Below are 22820 nucleotides of genomic sequence, written 5' to 3'. Positions count from 1 at the left end.
TGGCTCGTACATTCGCATTCATTCTCCGCTGTTGCCATTTCTAATACCAAGTGGCGTATAGTCCCAATTTATATCTGTCAGTAGACTCCATATAGAAGCGTTAAAAACCACAACATGTCTGACGGGGAGAAAATGTGGTCAAAGTGGAGGCACGTAAATAAGACGGGCCACAAAACGGCACATCCTGAAAAGATGGTCAGAAATCGACTTGAAGATGGTCTGTAAAACATAATCCAAGCAAAACGTTGACCAAATAACCACCATTACATGTTAAGTAGACCACAATGAATTGTTTTAAATGTACAAAATAATCATGTGACCCTTTAAGTTGATTGTGCCATTTTTGTGTTGAGCCTTAAAAAGTGTTTAACCTGTTAGTGTTGTACGTATTACACACCAGATGTTTGATCTTAATGTGCATCTTAGTTCTAGTTTTCATCACCAAATTTGAAAGTGTTGAAATCACCAAATAAAATTGGTAATGCTAATTGGTAGTTTATCAATTACAAATCAAATGTAAATTCGCAGTGAGCTAGCACATTTGTAAAAGTTGTGTGACAATCTGTCACTTCATTTCTGTTTGTTTCCTTGTTTTGTATTTACTTCCCATCAGTGCTCTTATTTTGTTTCCATTTCCTGTTTGTCCCGCTGAGCACTGTGGTTCTTCCCTCACCTGCTGTTGATTGGTAGCCGGTCCACACCTGGTGCCAATCATGCCTGTCTCTATTTATGCCTGTCTCGAGCACTCCTCAGTGCTCGAAGATGGCTTTTTGTTTGGTACTATTATATGCACGACTGCTTCACTTTCTGTTTAATGAGATTAAAACTCATCCTACCTGCTCTCCGTTCTCCTGGTTCCTGCATCTTGGGGTCACTATAATTGCAGCCATGCGAGTCCCTCACAAGTTGAGCATTACTGTACTTTTGAACGCCTTCGTTTTGCTTTGTTGGCATGTAAAATTGTAACTTTAGCTAGAGGCTGCGACCTAACGTGATGTCCCATGAAACAAATGTATCGAAATATGGCACAGTTTGAATCTACGGTACCCATTAGCACCGTTGGACTCAGGTTGGTATCTACATAAAAGTACCAAGTTCAGTACCCATCCTTGCTAATGCATGAGAGGGGTTTTAGTCATCGACAGCCACCACATATTCCATTAAAATTATACAAGTGGATGGGACTACAACATCATGTATTTGCTCGATGGACGACTACTTCCTGGTTCTTGGAACATGATGTACGATAAAACAAATGGTGGATAGTTCCACAGTCAACATTGTGACTCAAACCCTACAAGCTAATTCCTGAAACCCAACATTTGTCAGGGAACTTACTAATATTTTGTGCTCTCTGGTTTCGCACCTTCTTCATCAAAGTGCTGGAACCTGCAACTTTATTTCTTCCCATGGTGGCTTATTTTGCAGCCGTATTATAACGCACAGACACTTTTGGTACACCTGTATTAGTTAGCAAAAAACTACTAAGTCAAACAGTGAAGAGGGGCGACATTGCTCGGAGAGAATGACCTAGAGATGAGGGAGTTTAGAGCAAACACAAATACATTTTAAAATAAAGACACAGTTCGACTCACCCGGACTATTAATAACACTACAAGACTGAGTCACCAACGCGTGGGCTTCTGTGTCTGAGCACTTGTTCCACGGAATGATATGTGGGCAAACAGACCAGTGAATGAATGATAACTACAACTAAAGAGGCTCGTTACAATCAAACACCTGATGTGGAATTAATATAATACTTACAGTTTAAACACTTTTTGGGGCGTACAAAAGATTATATTCAATTTATGACGAGGCAACACACCATAGTATGTGCACTACTGCCATCTAACGTCTTGGAATTGCAACTGCATGCTAAGTCTACTACTTAATAGTTGCAAATGAGACTCAGTAGTGTAAGAAAACAATATATAACAGTAATAATTATCAGCTCACTGTTGAATGTTAAATAGAAAATAGAGGTATCATTAACAAAATAAAATGTATTGAGATATAAAGAAATACCGACAATTGGTACCGTTGAGTACTGATTTAGATTCCAAGCTACCGGAAATTGGTGCCATATCGATTCAAATGTGTTTGTTACCCATCCCCAGCCATACGGTAACTGAAAATATAATGATATTAATTATTATAACAATAATAATGGCTTTCATGGGCTCCAGCACCCCCCACAACCCCGAAAGGGACAAGCGGTAGAAATTGGATGGATGGATAGATTTTATATTGCACCACTCTGTATCCTGTTGCGTCCGACCAGTCTTCCTCTCAGGGAATAAAACACACTGGTCAATCCCAAGTTCTTTCGGATGACATGTATGTTGACTAAGAAGGACCACCGAGACGGAATAGCAATACTACCAAGTTTTACTAAAGTTTTAGGAGACCAGCCCTTACAATGCGATAATAGCAGCATCAAGAAGCGGTCTAAAAAATCTAACTGAAAGAGTCAGCTTATTTAGTATGAAAACAGCCCCTCCCACCCAGAAAGAAATACAGCCTTTTTGTTCAAAACCGATAAGGCCTCCTCCACAAAAAGGGAGTACATTATACTCCCGGTAGACATTCCTGCCTTCAAACACAGAATTTACTAACGATAATAAGGTTAAAAAAACAAAGTGTACACATGGGAAAATATTAGCTGCTTTAAACATGGTTATGGATAAAGAAATAACACTTTAAAAATATATAAATTCTCCACAATCCCAATCAGCTTTACAGTGAGACCCATCAATACTTATATTGAAGAGGTAAGCTACATTTGTATCTACAGCGGTAGACTGGCGGAAACATGGCGGCCAATTTGTACAAACTACCACCTCCAAACATTCATTCATACACCAGTCTGAGACTCTAGACCGGGGGTCGGCAACCCGCGGCTCTAGAGCCGCATGCGGCTCTTTAGCGCCGCCCTAGTGGCTCTCTGGAGCTTTTTCAAAAATGTATGAAAAATGGAAAAAGATGAGGGGGAAAAAAATATTTTTGGTTTTAATATGGTTTCTGTAGGAGGACAAACATGACACAAACCTCCCTAATTGTTAGAAATCACACTGTTTATATTAAACATGCTTCACTGATTCAAGTATTTGGCGAGCGCCGTTTTGTCCTACTAATTTTGGCGGTCCTTGAACTCACCCCAGTTTGTTTACATATATAACTTTCTCCGACTTTCTAGGACGTGTTTTATGCCACTTCTTTTTCTGTCTCATTTTGTCCACCAAACTTTTAACGTTGTGCGTGAATACACAAAGGTGAGTTTTGTTGATGTTATTGACTTGTGTGGAGTGCTAGTCAGACATATTTGGTCAATGCATGACTGCAAGCTAATCGATGCTAACATGCTATTTAGGCTAGCTATATGTACATATTGCATCATTATGCCTCATTTGTAGGTATATTTGAGGTCATTTAGTTTCCTTTAAGTCCTCTTAATTCAATGTATATCTCATGACATACTATCTGTATATAATATGGCTTTTAATTTTTTGCGGCTCCAGACAGATTTGTTTTTTGTATTTTTGGTCCAATATGGCTCTTTCAACATTTTGGGTTGCCGACCCCTGCTCTAGACGAAAACCGGGGCAAACTTTTGGCAACATGTTTAGTTGAAAACAGAGTGGGGCATACGAAAACCGTCACAGCGGTAAAGAATGGGGCTTCTGTGTTGCGCATTTGCGAGTTTCTGTGTATGCACAGAATGAGTTTGTATGTATGAGTACCAGATTCATTTCAGTGAGTGTGACTCATAAGAAATCAAGTCAATAAAAGGATTTGAGTTTCCCCGAATGCAAGATCCCTGCACAAAAGTCAGGTGCTTCAACTACTGGACTGAATAATTTATTAACTATTGACTGAGACCAAGATACCATTTTTGTATCATTTTTTGTATATTTTCTGAAAGTAAATAAAAAGTCTGATCTACACACAAAAATAAGTGACAAACAATAAAGCTTAATATATTCATCTGGTTTGATAGTCCATATTAGATAACTCTGTACTTAAACACAACGACTTCACACCAAATAGATTGTTACTTAGTAGCAATAAGCAATACGTATTTTGTGATTTGTCACAGCAAAGAGGAAGTTTGGCCTCATATTTGCCCACAGCCACATCGACAGTTGGGTGAAGCCACGCTCATCTGTTTCCTCAAACGACTCCCTCGCTGTTGACATATGACTAACTGACAACTTCCTCTCCCTCCCACTCGTAGATTAAAAAGCAGCAGCAGGACGTGATGGGCTTCCTGAGAGCCAATAAGATCGAGTTTGAGGAGTGTGACATCGCCGCCAACGAGGCTAACCGGAAATGGATGAGAGAGAACGTTCCGGAGGAGTCGCGTCCGGCCACGGGGAACCCTCTCCCTCCACAAATGTTCAATGAGAACAAATATTGCGGGGTGAGACACAAGTTCTTGCTCTAAAATGACAAGTTTATAATTTTTCAGGTAGGAATTCGTCACTGCAAACCATAATAATGCATTATTGTATTATTTCACTGAGCTTCAACTTTTCTTGAAATTTTACCCATCATTCACAATCCCTATGTGGGATAAGAACACGTACGTCTCTCTGTTTTATGTGCAGTCTAAATAGTGAAAAAATTCTAGCAAGAGGTGGCTAACAATGCAGGTATGGGGTGTCATCTATTCTGCCTATAAAGCCCTCTAAAACAGTGGTTCTTAACCTGGGTTCGATCGAACCCTAGGGGTTCGGGGAGTCGGCCTCAGGGGTTCGGCGGAGGTCAAAACACACCCGACTCATCGTGTAAATGCAAACTTCTCCCTATCGGTGTATTACGGATACGGCAACAGCTGACTGATTTGCAGGTGTGTAATTTGTTGTGAGTTTATGCACTGTGTTGGTTTTGTTGTTTGAACAAGGTGATGTTTGTGCACGGTTCATTTTATGCACCAGTAAAAAAACATGGTAACACTTTAGTATGGGGAACATATTCACCATTAATTAGTTGGTTATTAACATGCAAATTAGTAACATATTGGCTCTTAACTAGTCATTATTAAGTACTTAGTAATGCTTTATTCGGCATAGCCTTATTATAAAGCCTAACCCTCTAACCCTGACCCAAACCCTAACTAAATAACTCTAAAAGAAGTCTTTATTACTTAGAATATGTTCCCCTAGTGTCCAAATAACTCTAAATTAAGTCTTTGTTACTTAGAATATGTTTCCCATACTAAAGTGTTACCAAAAACATATAACTTTGTCTTGAATTTGTCTTTATTATTCACTAAAGAAGGGTTCGGTGAATGCGCAAATGCAACTGGTGGGGTTCGGTACCTCCAACAAGGTTAAGAACCACTGCTCTAAAAACATGACCTTTATTCACCGAGCTATAATGACATTGCTATTGCAAGAGCTAATACGGAGGAACTACTTTTCTGGCATAGTAAAATAGTGCCTTACCCACAGAGACACTACAGCCATGTCTACACTAAGTCATTTAACCTCTTAAATGAATCATTATTTAGCCTCAGCCCCGTTTCAGCCACACTAAACCAGCGTTTAAGGTCCCCCTCCTCGGACAAATTTTTACACGGCTAAGTGCGCCGTGTATTTCTTGAATCTCCAGCACTTAGCTTTGTATGGACTCATTGATCGTTTACAAACTGAGTTCGGAGAGGAAGCAAAGTCAGAAAGACCGCGCCCACACAGGAAGTGACGTCAGAATGAACACACCACAGCCAGCGTCATAATAAAGCGGTTTCGTAACTCTGAAAGATGGAGGCGAGTCATCCAGACATGCCCGTGTTTCTCCTTCTTCTACATGTACAGACGCTTGTGGAAATCACACATGAATACCTTAAGAGAAAGAGATTGCAGCTATTTGGGATACAACACTTCTCAGACGGCAAGAAAACTTTCGAAGGTCGAGGTCAGCTGTGATTCTACTTAGTGTAAAACGTCATCCATTTGTCGAAGAAAAGACAACGAGAACGCAAGCTCCCGTGGATGTGATTAAAAAAAGGTAGCGTGTACTTTATATTACCTGGCCGTCGAGGAAAGACTAACTACAGAAAACGGCGAATGCTTTTGGACTGGCAAAGCAAACTGTATCAGTTATTGTCCGCCATGTATGTCGCGGACTCAACGTCTAGGTCCAGAGTATATAAAGTCATCAAAAACGAATGGACAATGAAGGTGAAGGCAAAAGAGTGAGGAGTGTCCTGACCAGATATCTAGATCCCTAGTTTGATTGATGTAAAATGTTCTTTATCACATTGTTTACGTGTCTAATAAAGACTTGATTAATTTATGATGGCTCAGGTGTGATTCACTACAATAGGGCCCCACAGCACACTGGATTCCAGTTACCCGTATTTTCCGCACTATAAGGCGCACCGCATTATAAGGCGCATAGAATAGACGCTACAGTAGAGGCTAGGGTTACGTTATGCATCCATTAGATGGAGCTTCGCTAAAGGGAATGTCAACAAAACAGTCAGATAGGTCAGTCAAACATTATTAATAGATTACAAACCAGCGTTCTGACAACTCTGTTCACTCCCAAAATGAAAAAACAGCTGTTTTATTATTTTCCCCGAGGTAAAGTCAGTGACGTGGTGTTTTGTTTATCTTTTAACAACAGCAAGGTATAACATGTAGTGCAACATTTATATCACATATTGGAGGGGGACTTTTCCCTGATTCAATAAACACGTAAAAAACAGTGATACTGTTACGGTAAATCACACGTTAGTGCAATCACAGTATAGTAACACTCGAAATACTGCAGAGCAATAACAATATATCAATAACTCAACGTTGCTCAAACGTTAATGTCACACAACACAACACACAAAATAAACATGTAAAGCTCACTTTATGAAGTTATTCCTCATCCACAAATTCCTTGAATTCTTCTTCTTCAGTGTCCGAATTAAACAGTTGGGCGAATACGGCATCCAACATGCCCGGCTCCATCTCGTCGAAGTCGTCATTAATCGAGTCAGTGTTGTTGCTGTTGTCTAGCAGTTCAGTGACAATGTTATATTCTCTCGCTGCTGCTCTATTCCCGTGTTCTACTGCGTGACTGATCGTCTTAAGTTTAAACTCTGCGTCATAAGCGTGTCTCTTAATAGGAGCCATTTTGGGGTCTTTACATAAACAAACAAATGGAAATGAAACGGCACGCCTCGCGCAGTCATATATCCCAGCATGCACCGCGCGCTTCTTCTACTTCTTCGGGGGCGGCTGCTTTCCGTAGAAGAAGAACTTCTTCTTCTACGGGGGAAAATGAAGTCGGCGGCTGCTTACCGTAGTTGCGATTGATTGATTGAAACTTTTACCTGTTGGAGGCTCAATATTGGTCCATATATAAGGCGCACCGGATTATAAGGCGCACTGTCAGCTTTTGACAAAATTGGAGGTTTTTAGGTGCGCCTTATAGTGCGGAAAATACGGTAATTGGAATACCACAACACTGGATATTGTTCAGATAAGTTACATTTAAGAACGTGCACACAAAGCAACACTGGATGTGACTTTGACGTTCGCATTTTCCGCGCATGCGTATTAGGTCGCGTTGCACTGGCGGACAGAGTGGTGCGGGGGTCTTAAACGGTGGCATTGTTGTGTGTGGATAGGGATAAGGTTAGGTGGGATTTACCCTGGATAACCTTATCCGGCTTAGTGTAAACGGGGCCTAACACTGCTTCTTCGGACACTAGCGCAGTGGTTCTTAACCTGGGTTCGATCGAACCCTAGGGGTTCGGTGAGTCGGCCTCAGGGGTTCGGTGGAGCCTCCGCCGCGGAGGTCAAGACACACCCGACTCATCGTGTAAATAAAAACTTCTCCCTATCGTCGTATTATGGATACGGCAACAGCAGAAGTCACACTGGTTTTCAGGTTTGTAATTTGTTGTGAGTTCATACACTGTGTTGGTTTTGTTCTTTGAACAAGGTGATGCATGGTTAATTTTGAGCACCAGTAAAAAAACTAAACATTTTATTTTTCACTAAAGAAGGGTTCGGTGAATGCGCATATGAAACGTTGGGATTCGGTACCTCCAACAAGGTTAAGAACCACTGCACTAGCGAGAGGTAAGCTAGATAAAGTTAATGCTTGATCATAGATCATGCCTCTCATCTCTATAGTAGAAGGATGTGGCCATAACGTTGACATTTTTTTACTACATTACATACATACTTACAGTATGTATATAAAACACTGTTTGAGGTTTTGGAATGTTTTTTTAAGAGGACATTTTTGGTGAAATAGGCCGAGCTGTCATAATCCCACATGACAGTTATTATTAGTTTCCTGTATTGAGTAATATTTCCTGGCCAGCGTTGAATTTTTTTTTCTACTTCCTGTCTGCCTTTGTTTCCCAGCCACTTTACTTCTGGCCCGAGCACCTGCCCCAGTTTGTTACTCTGGAGACTCACCTTCTTGCGCCAGCCTCGACCACAGTAGGGTGCTGAATATGGCTGCACAATTAATAGACATTGAATCGACATCGAGGTTTGAATTAGTGCGATAAATAACCGCAAGAGGCTGAGGTTTTTTTTTACACTCTTCCGCCGTCAACAACATTAGAATGACAGAAATGTTCACCAATTAGAATTGTTGAACCTCACGTTTGTTCGTCTCTCGCTTCAAACGGGAGGAAGAGGTCTCACTCTGTGCAGAGCTCTCAGCACCTGAGCGCGTTTATTTAACAGCAGGCTTAACTCGGGGGTCAGCAAACCGCGTCTCTAGCACCGCCCTAGTAGCTCTCTGGACCTCTTTCAGAGATGTGTGAAAATGGAAATTTGTCTTAATACATTTTCTGTAGGAGGACACACATGACACAAACCTTCCTAATTATTAGAAATCCCACTGTTTATATTAAACATGCTTCACTGATGAGAGTATATGGCAAGCATCGTTTTGTCCTACTAATTTCAGCGATCCTTGAACTAATCGTAGTTTGTTTACATGTACAACTTTCTCAGATGCTGCCACAGAAAGACGTGTATTATGCCACTCCTTCTTTGTCTCATTTTGTCCACCAAACTTTTTATGCTGTGCGTGAATGCACAAAGGTGAACTTCGTTGATTTTATTGATTTGCTGGAGTGCTTATCAGGCATATTTGGTCAATCCATGACTGCAAGCTAATCGATGCTGTACATATTGCATCATTATGCCTCGTTTGTAGGTATTGTATATTTGAGCTCATTTAATTTCCTTTACTTATGTCCTCTGTGTATTTAATTCATATGTGCATGTCTCATGACACATTATCTATGTAATATTGGCTGCTTTTCTGATAGTTGTTTTTGTGAAATGTTGTTCCAGACCACAGCAAACGTTACCCATCATGCAAAGATTGTAATAAATCCACCAGAAGAAGACAGGCTGCCGTTTCCTTAAACACACATCTATACCTTTGGCCATTATAAGTCAGTAATTTCCAGGAGTTATCTCATCCTGTGGGAAGGCTCCATTTTATTAATGTTTTCCAATGTTGCAAAAATGTGTAGAATAAAACTTAAAATACAACATTTCTGTCAACAAAGATTTGCGTCAGCCTTTGATAGTAGGCTAATATTGCTAATATAGACACTTCCATCATGTGTTGCCTTCATTATAACACTTATATAAGGCTTTTAATTTGTTGCGGCTCCAGACATATTTTTTAACATTTTTTGTCGGCTCTTTCAACATTTTGGGTTGCCGACCCCTGGCTTAACTGAACGCAGTGAGCCCTCTTTTCAGTGATTCACAATCTTTGTTTTGGTGGGCAGAGAGCGAGGTGCCCGCTTTTCACACAGGATGCACAGACAACTCACCGCAAAGTAACAAAAATTAGGAGAAATGTATTTTTTTTCACAAAGCCAAATGTCCCGTTGTGGTGATATTTCAACTTCAAGTCAGATAGAAAATACATACCCATCAACACGGACGAAGGAGTAAGAATGCCGTGGCAACAAAAAAAAATGGCAACATCCGACCTAGTTTTTCCAACTGGGAAAGAAAATGCACTTTAAGATGTTCAATATTTATTTAAGTTACATTTTTGCTAACAGACATGAGAGTCTATCTTATTTTTTGTTTGTTCATTTATTTAGCATAACACAGTTATTTATTTTCCAATTACAGTACAAAGGTAAACAATTCTACAGTAATGAGGAATTAAAAGGTTATATCCTTTCAAATGATGTAGACAAAAGCTCTGAGTCGGTTTGCAGAAAGACAAATATTTCCATCCATCCATCCATTTTGGATGGAAGACAAATATTTTTCTAAGTAAATTATTTCATATTGTTTTAGCGTGTGGCACCAAGAGACAAGAATATGTTGATTGACATTCTAAAAGTAACATGTCCCGCTTCACTCTGCATTTTTGCAGTTTTTATGCATTTTTATGTATAAAATATTAAAAAACGCAATCGCAATTTTGGCGAGAGAAATCTCGCCAAAATCATTTTTGCTTTGTTCCTACACATACATAGCTTTCCCTATGCTTCCTTTGCACTTCCCGGCTGCACTATCTCTTTGTTTTTGTAAATAAATACATTTTACTTTTGCTATGCCTGCTGTCTCTGCAATTTGGGATCCAGACCAAACCAGTGACCTCTATTGTTAGCCACCTCTTGCTATCAGTTTTTAACTATTTAGAACGCACAAAAAAGGGTAAAACGTGAGTGTTCTTGTCTCACACAGGGATTGTGAATAGCAATATTCATTTGAAGCTAAGTCATTGATGACTTATGTGTGAATTGTTAAGTGATTAATTTTAACAGGTCTTGATTGATTGATTAATTCAAAACTAAACTAGCCATGATGACTTTATTTCAGTCAATATGTAAATTATGGCGGAAGTATCAATGCCATTGTCTACTTTGCAAGCATTGGTTCAATCAGTCAAGGTGTCATTTCTGTGTTGACTTCAATAAAAATAGTAAATACAAAATGTAATGCTTAATCTGGAGTAGGGGTGTCAAACTAATTTTAGATTGGGGGCCACATGGAGAAAAATCTGCTCCCAAGTGGGCCGGACTGGTAAATTGATAACTTAAAAATAAATCTTTGTTTAAAAATAGAACAAGCACATTCTGAAAATGTACACATCATAATGCTGTTGTTTATTACACTTACATGTTGCAGTTAATAGTATTCTATCTTTATTTGTTGTTATTTATGCTTTTTGAATAAATGATATGATAATGTTCATTAGTCAACACCTTAGCGTTAATTTTCAATCTATCAAGATAAAAAAATAATACCAAAATCGGATTAGAGGATGTTATTTATGTAGTTTGCTCATTTTCCTCGACTGGTGCACTAACATCATGTGTTTTCTTTTCTTTTACATTTGTAGCATCATCTACAAATATACAAATAATTGCTATTGCGACATCTAGTGGACACATTTAGAACATTAGTTTCTTTCATTAAAAAATGTCGGCTAATTTTTATACTTGGCAAACTCAGACCGGATACAATCTGTTCGCAGGGCTGATCCGTACGTTTGACACCCCTGATCTAGAGCATGTCAGAACAGTAAAATGACCTCAAGGTATAGGGATGAGGATGTATGATTTAGTTGATTTGTATCAGACACGGTAAACAAGTTATATTAAAGAGCATTACATGGTTTGTACCAGTGACGTGCGGTGAGGTTCATGACTGGTGAGGCACTGACTTCATCACAGTGTCAGATTTACAAACATATGAACCCTAAAGAGTATCTTATTCACCATTAGATTGGCAGCAGTTAAAGGGTTATGTTTAAAAGCTCATACCAGCATTCTTCCCTGCTTGGCACTCAGCATCAAGGGTTGGAATTGGGGGTTAAATCACCAAAAAATATTCACGGGCGCGGCGACGCTGCTGCCCACTGCTCCCCACTGCTCCCCTCACCTCCCAGGGGTTGATCAAGGGGATGGGTCAAATGCAGAGGACAAATTTCACCACACCTAGTGTGTGTGTGACAATCATTGGTACTTTAACTTAACTTTAACTTCACACATACAAACTGAACAGTGGTGTTCGTGTTGGAGGAGTTGTGACTGAATGAAATATGAAATCCGTGCTGCAGTCTGCAGGTGTACCTAATGTTGTGTCCCTGCAGTCGTTCACGGCTCCTCCGGCGCGAGCATTGTTGTTTTTGCACTTTTTGGCTTCTTGTTAAGTGACTTTTTTTGGGTGGATTCGGTCTTGCACGTGGAGGGTTTGGGTGTGGGCTTTGGTTGGTGTGGTGCTCCCGTCGGGGGGTGCATTTTGCGGCGGGAGTGCATTAACCGGCACAAGGAGGCGGGATTACTGCGAGCCTCAGCCAGTGCGTCTTCGCAGCAGTTTTATGATTGCTCAGCACAAGAAATACTTTACACACATACAGTTGTTGACAAAATACACTGTACATTATATACCTCAGCTAACTAATCTATGGAAATGCATAATATAATTCATATAGCAATACGGTCTCACTGCACAGCAGGCCAGCAGTTAGCCGAGTCTGCAATCCATGTTGAGGCACAACGCAGTGACATGCCTCAACTGGCTGCTGATTACCGCACCGTCTCTTCTCAGTATTTGAACGGAAAATGTGAAAATTCAGCGATTTTGAATAAACATAATCTAAAACTGGTGAAGTTAAATGGAAAATAACTTTATAGTATAATCACTGAATACATATAACAATTTAATTTATTTTTTTTCTTTTTACATTTTTTTTCTTTCCATGATGGCAGGTGAGGCGGGGCCTCACCTGCCTCCAGTGACTGCACTTCACTGGTTTGTACAATTCATCATGTCTTAAAAGAGTTGGAAGAAGCACAGCGTATTTATCCCCAATTCCCTGTCTATTACTGAGCATTAATTCGCACCACAACTTTTACATTTTGATCCTCACAATATTCTGTTTGTTTGTGTTTTGTCCATTTTAAAAATAAATTAATAAAATGACTACAACATCAATACATAACGAAGAGTTGAAAACAAATGCCAGTAGAAGAACAGTAAAAGGAAGGAATACGAATGTAAAAATAGATACACATAAGAAAACAACAATTATACAATATAATAAGTAAAAATGGTTGATCATAAATTGAAAATAAGTAAGTGGAAACATTAAATAAAGACAAATAAGTCAAAAACATTAAGGATATTATAAATACTGGAGTACACATTTAGACAGAATCATCCAATTCCAAAGTATGGTTTGCTATAATTTATGCAGTAACTTATTGGTGATGAATGATGAATGACATTTTTGTTCTCTTTCTTTGTCCCATCAGAACTACGAGGCCTTCTTTGATGCCAGAGAGGATAATGCTGTATATGCATTTTTAGGCCTGACTGCTCCTCCGGGGTCAAAGGTACAACTTTAATAACCCATTAAAAGTACCAAACATTACTGCAGACAAAAAAACAGTGGTACTTAATTATTTTCTATCTTGTCCCCTATAGTAGGATATAACTTATTACCACCCAAATTGTAGGTCCTGCCCCACTATTTGGGAAGTACTGCTGTAGATAAACTTCAATCAACAATGATAGATGGATACTTTATCCATCCCCAAAGAGAAATTCACATTTCCAGCAGCTTGTCATAATCCCTCACAAAATCTTTATTTCTACTATTTTGTGATTCCTCCTGTGTTTGCTGCACACTAGCGCCTCCCTTCTGTCTTATGGAGAAATACAGGAAGGTGTGTTGGTTACAATAGAAACACAGAAGGGGTTTCCCCCTTAATGTAGCAAGGGATATATCCATATTGAATTTGTTTCAAAACTCACATCATGTCTTTCTTTTCTTCTTGTTTTTGTCTCCCTGCAGGAAGCAGAAGCTCTGCTAAAGAAAGCACAGCAGTAAAGTTTCACCATTTTTTTTATTTTTTATTTTTTTCAACCGGACCTAACCTAACCTGGAATAAATACAGAAAAAAATAAACAAATTGACTGTTTAGCTTCATGATTTTCTTTTGTCAGCTGTGCCTTGTCGGTGACTGACGGTGCAAAAATGAAAAGGAAAAAAAATAAGAACCGAACATCCTAGTTATCCAGACAGCGCAACGCTTCCTCATAATAACCTCAGCCTGCTAAGCTATTGGTCCAGTAACAACAAACATTTAGCATGAAAGAAGTGATAAGATGTGCAATGTAGCCTCTGTCAAGACCACCTAATGTAGTCCCCATGGTCCCTTCTTTATCAACAACAACAATGTATTCGATTAAACGAGATTCTTTGGAACATTGATTATTAAAGGGTGCTAAATCATATTCATTATATCAAAGTTAGAAGTTGTGCTCCCGTCAGTTTTGTTCTTAGCAAAAGTGCAGCATTTTCTGTAAAGAGCACCAAAATCCCACAACTTTACGTTTTTTTAATGTGTTCTTCTTTCAAGCTGTCTTGATTCTGTTTTAAATAGCAGCCTTTTTCTACTAGAGGATCGGTGTGAAACAATGAGACTGTTGTTATTTGTTGTTTTTTGTTGAGTGCAAACTATGTTTTGTTTCGTAAGCCTCCTGTTTTATATTTTGTTCTTACAAAACCAGTCTTAATGGGAATAATTAGTTGTTTTCCCTACAACAAAATAAAAATCCTGAAATGTAAACATGTCTTTTGCAGTCTTTTCTCTCTGGTCTTGAAAGTGAAACATAACACATTTGGTGATATTAGTTCATATCTAACATGCATCTCTGGGTAACAGGTTATGGTTGAGCTTTGTACATCATTTTAGCGGTTTGCAAATGCACCAGATTATTAAATTTCAATATTTTTGATAAATGAAGGGTTTTAGTGTTCTCTATAACCTGCATTATGTGTGAGTCTAACTGTCCTTTTTTGTAACAAGGTTAGTGAATTAAGCGTACTTCTGTCGTTATTTCCCCATATTTCTGCACAATAATTTAAATATGGTAACACTAGTGAGCAGTAGAAAATATGGAGTGATTTTTGGGCCATACTTAGCTTTATTCATAATTGATTTATGTCTTGCCACTATGTTGTGTATTTTTGTATGAGGTTTCCATGTAGTTTATTTGATCATATATTATTATGCGGAAAACTTTGAATGTCTATGTATTTTTGACTTTCTCTTCTACTGTTACCAAATAGCATTATTTTATTTTTACAGAGATTCTAAGATAGTCTGTTTTTGTCAAACCATTTCTTTAATTTATTAATTTCTTCTGTCATTATTTGTATTAGCTTTTGTGTGTTCTTTATTGAACAAAATGCAGTGGTCTCATCTACAAATAACAATAACGTTAAGTTCTTTGAAACTTTACAAATGTCGTTCATATAAAGACTGAACAATTTAGATCCCAGTATTGATCCCTATAGGGTACGACACAAGATATATTTAGGGCTGTTCTGCATCTTTCTTACTTCAAGACCAGCCTTCTGATGCCTTACCCTTCTAATTTGTAAATTAAGATGTTATGATTGATTATGCCAAATGCTTTTACTAGATCCATAAAAACTGTAGCTACACACTGTGTGCACCTTCTATTGCAATGGTAATCTCTTACGTTATTTTGATAAATGCCATCGATGTTGAAATGTTGGCTCTGTACCTGTATTGGTTGTCTGCAAGTGTTCCACTTGTATTAAAGAATTTGTCCAGTCTTAAAATAGATAACTTTGCATTGATTTCAGAACATTGTGGAAGTATAGTAAACATAAACTTATGTTTGGGAAGTTTCCCATGTTTGAAATAATAGATTGTTTTACGTACGGTGGAGAAGGAGACGGCACTGGGACAGGGACGTCGCTTAGCCTTAGGCGTGTTTATTAAATAATAGAATGACGTGTGCAAGTAATCCAAATACGTATGGATTGTTGGGTTTAGCTGAGTGTTACCAGGAGTTGTTGAAGGTGCGTGTTGGCAAGTTCGGAGGTCCGTGGGCAAGCAAGAGGTCAAGGGCAGGAGCGAGGCGTCAGAGTCCGTGTCCAGGCGAGGGGTCGAGATCCAGGAAGGCAGCAAGAAGACAGGAGGGAATCCGGGGAGACAAGACACAGCTCGAATCCAGGGAACGAAGAGGAGCTGCAGGGTGACAACACAGCACACAAAACGATGAGCGCCGAGGGGAAACACAGAGACCAAGGAAGCACATAGGCAAGGAGAGCTAGCGACTTGTAGGGCTTACTGTACGAGACAAGTAGCTACGTTCTGGCACTGTAACGCAGGATCCGCTGGCTTATGAAGGATGTGGAGCTTTCATCAGCGGTAGGTGTGTAGTTTGCTGAATGTGGGCCTTTCCCAGAGGAGCGCACAGCAGATAGAGTGGCGGCAGGGGCTTGAGAAGTAACAGATTGCTGATCATTTCCATACCAATTCCGTTGCAATTAGTTGAGATCTTTGATACACAGTTATTTCCTTGTACATTACGGATGTAATGTGTTTAAAACAAACAGTGCTAAAAGTTGGCAGTGTGCTTGTTTTTTAAGAAACGTGGGAAAAAAAACTTTTGTACGGTGAAAAGTTGTTAATATTGTCCAAGAGATGCTGGGTCTTGGGTTGAGGTCATGGCTGTGGTCGCCGGCAAATAATCATGTTGCAACAGAAAAAAGGTTTTCACCTCACTGTGATCACAAATGAGGAAGCATAGGATTGCCCAACATGTCTTGGTGTGATAAGACTATAACGATTTGGAAGGAAATGAGGAGTCTGCAGCAACCCCTAATTGAATTGCTTAAGAGATGTATTCCCACACATTATGTCATATGGTGTAACAGTTTCACATGGCATTGTGATTTTCAACTCCAAATATGATAAAACACATACTAAACTACTGAAAATGGGTTTTGGCCCCTCTCAGGTAACTTTATTTCATTTTTGTACAAGACTTCGTAACAAGACTGAAAGTAGCAGGTGTACGTTTTTTTGCAAATAATTATCAGAACATAAAACACATGGAATTTATGTTAATAGTATTTTGACATTAAGCACAAAAATAAACAAAATACATAAAAACTAATTATTTTTATAACAGGACTGTGATAAGATTTCAACACCCTAGATACTTTTTCCAGTGTTCATGGTAGATCGAAAGAATCTTTGGAACTGTATTTACAAGATATGCTATCAGATGCGAAAGACACTTTGCTTAGTTACACATATATATTTAGCAGTTAATTGTACTGTGCATTCATACAATTAATTTCCTGGATGTAAATTCGGATTCAATGAAATATAAGATAATGTGAAAATACACTATATTACCAAAAGTATTTGGCCACCTGCCTTGACTCACATATGAACTTGTAGTGCCGTCCCATTCCTAACCCATAGGGTTAAATATGATGTCCGTCCACCTTTTGCAGCTATTACAGCTTCAACTCTTCTGGGAAGGCTGTTCACAAGGTTGCGGAGTGTGTTTATAGGAATTTTCGACCATTCTTCCAAAAGCGCATTGGTGAGGTCACACACTGATGTTGGTCGAGAAGGCCCGGCTCTCAGTCTCCGTTCTAATTAATCTCAAAAGTGTTCTATCGGGTTCAGGTCAAGACTCGGTGCAGGCCAGTCAAGTTCATCCACACCAGACTCTGTCATCCATGTCTTTGTGGACCTTGCTTTGTGCACTGGTGCACAGTCATGTTGGAAGAGCAAGGGGCCCGCTCCAAACTGTTCCCACAAGGTTGGGACCATGGAATTGTCCAAAATGTTTTGGTATCCTGGAGCATTCAAAGTTTATTTCACTGGAACTAAGGGGCCAAGCCCAACTACTGAAAAACAACCCAGCACCATAATTCCTCCTCCACCAAATTTCACACTCGGCACAATGCAGTCCGAAATGTACCGTTCTCCTGGCAACCTCCAAACCCAGACTGGTCCATCAGATTGCCAGATGGAAAAGCTTGATTCATCACTGCAGAGAACGCGTCTCCACTGCTCTAGAGTCCAGTGGCGACGTGCTTTACACCACTGCATCCAACGCTTTGCATTGGACTTGGTGATGTATGGCTTGGATGCAGCTGCTTGGCCATGGTAACCCATTCCATGAAGCTCTCTGCGTACTGTACGTGGGCTAATTGGAAGGTCACTTGAAGTTTGGAGCTCTGTAGCAACTGACTGTGCAGAAAGTCTTTGCACTATGCGCTTCAGAATCCGCTGACCCCACTCTGTCAGTTTACGTGGCCTTCCACTTCGTGGCTGACTTGCTGTTGTTCCCAAACTCTTCCATTTTCTTGTAATAAAGCCAACAGTTGACTTTGGAATATTTAGGAGCGAGGACATTTCACGACTGGATTTGTTGCACAGGTGGCATCCTATGACAGTTCCATGCTGGAAATCACTGAGCTCCTGAGAGCGGCCCATTCTTTCACAAATGTTTGTAGAAACAGTCTCAATGCCTAAGTGCTTGATTTTATACACCTGTGGCCGGGCCAAGTGATTAGGACACCTGATGCTGATCATTTGGATGGGTGGCCAAATACTTTTGGCAATATAGTGTATATTCATACAGTGCTTGTATTATTATTTTCTAGATGTTTATATCTCAGCACAAAAATATTCCTCAGCTGATCCCATTTGATTGAATAAATTACATTTAGCACAAAAACAATTAAATGATCTGAAATGTGTAAGCAGGTGATTCGACTTTCGGCTAATGTATTTTTAATGACATTTATGTCCAGTAAATGCTCTTTCAAGTACTTCTTGTGGATTTGTTTTGTAGCCTTCTTCTCTTTTCTTACTTTCTCTTACATTTTCTGTAAGGGAAGTACGCTGAGGGGGTGGAGGGAGCCCACTTCACAGTTGGAGAAGTGACACAGGCCAGTAGATTTACATCCGCACTCACATTGGCATTACCACCAGTGCTTACGACTAGCAACAAAAAGCAAAAAGGGACACTAACAGGATAAGGCGAGCGAGTTCATTGTGAGTCATGCTGGGCGAAGGTTTTCTCCAAGCGTTGTGTTACAGGGAGGAACGTAATGGTGCTTCTGCTTCCATGGGACACAAGTTAGAGACGACACAGACAGACATTCAACAAAGAGGTAAGCAACCCTGTTTACTAAAATATCCAACTTACTGACTGCACTGTGAAGTACTTTAGAAGACTGGTTTATTGTGTCACTTCAGGTTTAGACCAGGGGGTGCGTGAGCACAGATATCATGGATTAAGACTAGCCGCTCCAGATGCCACAAGCCTCTCCATCTCTGGATGTCTATCTGACCTGACACTCTGCTCAGGCCCCTGCAGCCTCCTGCAACATTATCCTGACCTCCAGGTGGCTGACTCGGTCGTCATCTCCCACAACCCTCTGAAAACCAATGCCCCTCAGCAAGATCTTTTCACTCAGTCAGAGCAAAATCATCTGCTTTGTGAGTCCGTTCCGTCACTGTCATCAGACCAGGGCTACCTGGTTATGGGTGATGATGCAAACACCAGCTTGGGCATGCCCGCCTCTCAGCTAGAGCCCATGTCCAACTCACTGCTGAATGGCCTTCTGGAAAAAAAGCTGGATGAGGTGTACGTCCAGCACCTGACTGATAATCTGGCTCGATGCAACTCCCAACTGGAGAACAGCCTCCTGCATGGCCTGGTGCCTCCTTTGCAGCCTAATGAACGACAACAGGGAGAACACTCACTGGAGTCCAACCTGGATGAGGGACCAGGAGGGGAATGTGGCAAGAAGTTTGGTTACCTGAGCAACCTAAACTTAGCTCCCTGCTCGTCCAACTTTAGCACTCCAGTGCTGCGCATTTCTGAGGATGTTCATCCAAAATGAAAATATATTTAAAAACATATAAACCATTAGGCTTAATTTTTTTAATAATCAAGAATGTAAGTACTACTTTTTGTTTCGTGTACATGAATTGACTCAGAGCATTAGCTCACATATGACACCTGCTGGTAGATTCTGGTACTACATCGGGATATGTCTACCCAACACTGCTGACATCCAGTGTTCATTTGTGTAATTATAAAACAAATGAATTATGAAATATAAATGTATATAGATGAAAATATCTCAGACCTGATAATAATAAAATTAATAATAATAATAATAATCAATTGATCTAAACGAAAATAGAACAATATATATATGCAGCTATATGATCCAGCTCCGGTCTGAATGTGTAATGTGTACATGCACTCATCACGTCTCATTTATATTGGGTCTTTACTGATTTCTTGGAATGTTTTTTTTTATTTGTTTTTTTAAGTATGGGAATAAAGAAATAATAAATACATACACATTTTTATCTCTGATTGACAAAGGGTCAGAATTATACAAACAACCTAAAATACAGTACAGTGCCACAGTACTTTGGTTACATAACCAATCAATCAATCAATCAATCAATCAATCAATCAATCAATCAATCAATCAATCAATCAATCAATCAATCAATCAATCAATCAATCAATCAATCAATCAAAGTTTATTTATATAGCCCTTAATCATAAATGCCTCAAAGGACTTCATAAACCACAACGGCATCCATGAATCTGATCCCACATTTGGACAAGAAAACGCTTTATCTAATGGATGGGAACAATGAGAAACCTTAGGAGGGACCGCAGATTTGGGTGCACCGCTGGTCCCGACTTGGAACAGCTAGAGTCTCCTGAACTGAAACTGATCCGTGGCCATCTGATAACCTCTCCATGCAGGAGAGGGGTACAGAGCAGAAAAGAGAAGCGGCAGATCAACTGGTCTATATCATCAAGCTTTATTGCAGACTCCAACGTCCAAGGAGACATACAATCACATACAATACATAAAACAAACAAAATACAGTATAAAAGGCATTATCACATACTATTAAAAACAGTGCTTGTGCATATTTAGTTAAAGCATATAATAAAAAAATACAATCAGCAATAAAAACATTTTTTACATATACTTTAAAAATGCGTCTACACATTCTATAAAAGGCACATACAGTGTACCACTGTTTCCATATATACGATTGGTACCTAACAGAACTACACCTAGGATTGGTTATCTGTATGATACGATCATTCTCGGACCCCTGCAGTCTACCTATAAACTTAAACATCAGTTTTCTCAGGGTGGCGTGGAAGGTGTTTATCCCTAAGTCACAAAAAAGCTTACTGGCACTACTACCCCTGGGCTTTCCGAGAAGGATTCTGAGACAGTCATTTTATGCAACCTGGAGTTTGCGCAAGCTCTCTTTTTTGAACCTCAAAAGGTGTCTATTTGAAGGCGAGGGTGTATAAATGAGTTTTAAGATGGGAGGTAGTATCTCTAACTGTTACCGGTAGGGCATTCTAGAACAATGGAGGCCGAATAGAAACCACTCTAGAGCCTGCCGAGTTTTTTTGGGTTTTGGGAATCACTAATAAACCTAAGTTCTTAGAACGCAAATTTCTGTCCGGGACATATAGACTTAGACTTAGACTTAGACTTAGACTTAGACTTCCTTTTTATTGTCATTCAAATTTGAACTTTTCAGTACAGATAAGAACGAAATGTTGTTACATTAGCTCATGGTAGTGCAGGATAAAAAAGCAATACGGTGCATATATAAATAAATAAATAGGTTACTGTACAGATAAATATATTGCACTTTTTCATATGCATCCACGTTTATGGATGTATGTTGTCTTTTTTATTCCAGCGAGTTAATCCATTTTGGGGGGAGTTGAAGGGATAATTATGATGCGTTCAAGAGTCTTACGGCCTGAGGGAAGAAGCTGTTACAGAACCTGGAGGTTCTGCTTCGGAGGCTGCGAAAACCTCTTTCTAGAGTCCAGCAATGAAAACAGTCTTTGGTGGGCGTGGGAGGAGTCTTTGCAGATTTTCTGAGCCCTGGTCAGGCAGCGGCTTTTTGCGATCTCCTGGATAGGAGGAAGGGGAGTCCTGATGATATTTTCCGCCGTCCTCACCATTCTCTGGACAGACTTCCAGTCTGTGGAATTGCAGGCTCCAGTTCAGACAGAGATGCTGTTGGTCAGCAGGCTCTCTATAGTGCCTTCATCCGACGCAAAAAATGCTTGCGCTGCTGAGCTCTTTTTACAAGAGCTCCGGTGTGTAAGGACCAGGTTATATTGTCAGTTATCTGCACCCCCAGGAACTTGGTGTTGCTTACCATCTCCACCGCTGTGCCGTTGATGAAGAGTGGAGCGTGGCTGGACTGGTGCTTCCTGAAGTCAACGATTATCTCCTTGGTCTTGTCGACATTCAGGACCAGGTTGTTGGTTCTGCACCAGTCAACCAGATGTTTCACCTCTTCCCTGTAGTCCATGTCGTTGTTGTCACGGATGAGGCCCACTACTGTCGTGTCGTCCGCATACTTCACAATGTGGTTAGTAGTGGACCTGGCGCAGCAGTCATGGATCATCAACGTGAACAGCAGCGGACTCAGGATGCAGCCCTGGGGGGAGCCGGTGCTCAGGGAGTTGGCACTGGAGGTGTTGTTGCCCACTCTCACAGACTGGGGTCTGTCTGTGAGGAAGTCAAGCAGCCATTTGTTTAGTATTTATACATAATTATTAAATCTTAAAGACACATCTTAAGTGCACAGAAAGCCAGTGCAGGTGAGCCAGCATAGGCCTAATATGATCAAACGTTCTTGTCTTTGTCTAGCAGCCGCACTTTGTACCAATTGTAATCTTTCCAGGCTAGACTTAGGGTGACCCGAAAAGAATACATTACAGTAGTCGAGACGGAACGTAACGAACACATGAATAATGATCTCAGCCTCACTGGTGGACAAAATGGAACGGATTTTTGCAATATTACGGAAATGAAATACGTCTGTCGTGGTAACCCTCTAAATGTGTGACTCAAACAAGAGAGTTAAAAAAATGCTTCCAGGATTCTTTACTGAGTCGTTTTGTATGATTGTTTTGTTGTCAAAC

The 22820-nt window shown here is 40.0% G+C and overlaps 2 protein-coding genes across 2 annotated transcripts in view; both read left to right on the top strand.

The window, feature by feature from the left end:
- The window catches only part of sh3bgrl (SH3 domain binding glutamate-rich protein like), a 35309-nt gene extending 20725 nt beyond the window's left edge, over positions 1 to 14584 (top strand). The window contains exons 2-4 of the mRNA XM_062045528.1: positions 4238 to 4423; positions 13271 to 13351; positions 13813 to 14584. Of these exons, the coding sequence (XP_061901512.1) occupies positions 4238 to 4423; positions 13271 to 13351; positions 13813 to 13848 (303 nt within the window). The 3' untranslated portion in view covers positions 13849 to 14584. The remainder of the gene's footprint in view (positions 1 to 4237; positions 4424 to 13270; positions 13352 to 13812) is intronic.
- A 4210-nt stretch (positions 14585 to 18794) lies between these two features.
- Positions 18795 to 20764, top strand: si:dkey-237j10.2 (uncharacterized protein LOC568721 homolog). Its single transcript, XM_062043724.1, has 2 exons — positions 18795 to 18981; positions 19067 to 20764. Exons 1-2 carry the CDS (start codon positions 18870 to 18872, stop codon positions 19714 to 19716), a joined length of 762 nt encoding a protein of 253 aa, XP_061899708.1. The 5' UTR covers positions 18795 to 18869; the 3' UTR covers positions 19717 to 20764.
- Positions 20765 to 22820: the final 2056 nt, after the last annotated feature.

The sequence above is a fragment of the Entelurus aequoreus genome, linkage group LG04 (genome assembly GCF_033978785.1).
Source record: "Entelurus aequoreus isolate RoL-2023_Sb linkage group LG04, RoL_Eaeq_v1.1, whole genome shotgun sequence".
NCBI lineage: Eukaryota > Metazoa > Chordata > Actinopteri > Syngnathiformes > Syngnathidae > Entelurus > Entelurus aequoreus.
This window is presented reverse-complemented; position numbering and strand designations above follow the sequence as displayed.

Excerpts from the sequence above, each read along its gene's own strand:
- si:dkey-237j10.2 (XM_062043724.1), top strand. The coding sequence starts at position 18,870 with ATGCTGGGCGAAGGTTTTCTCCAAGCGTTGTGTTACAGGGAGGAACGT. Across the intron at positions 18,982-19,066 it reads GACAGACATTCAACAAAGAG|GTTTAGACCAGGGGGTGCGT; the intron begins GTAAGCAACCCT and ends GTGTCACTTCAG.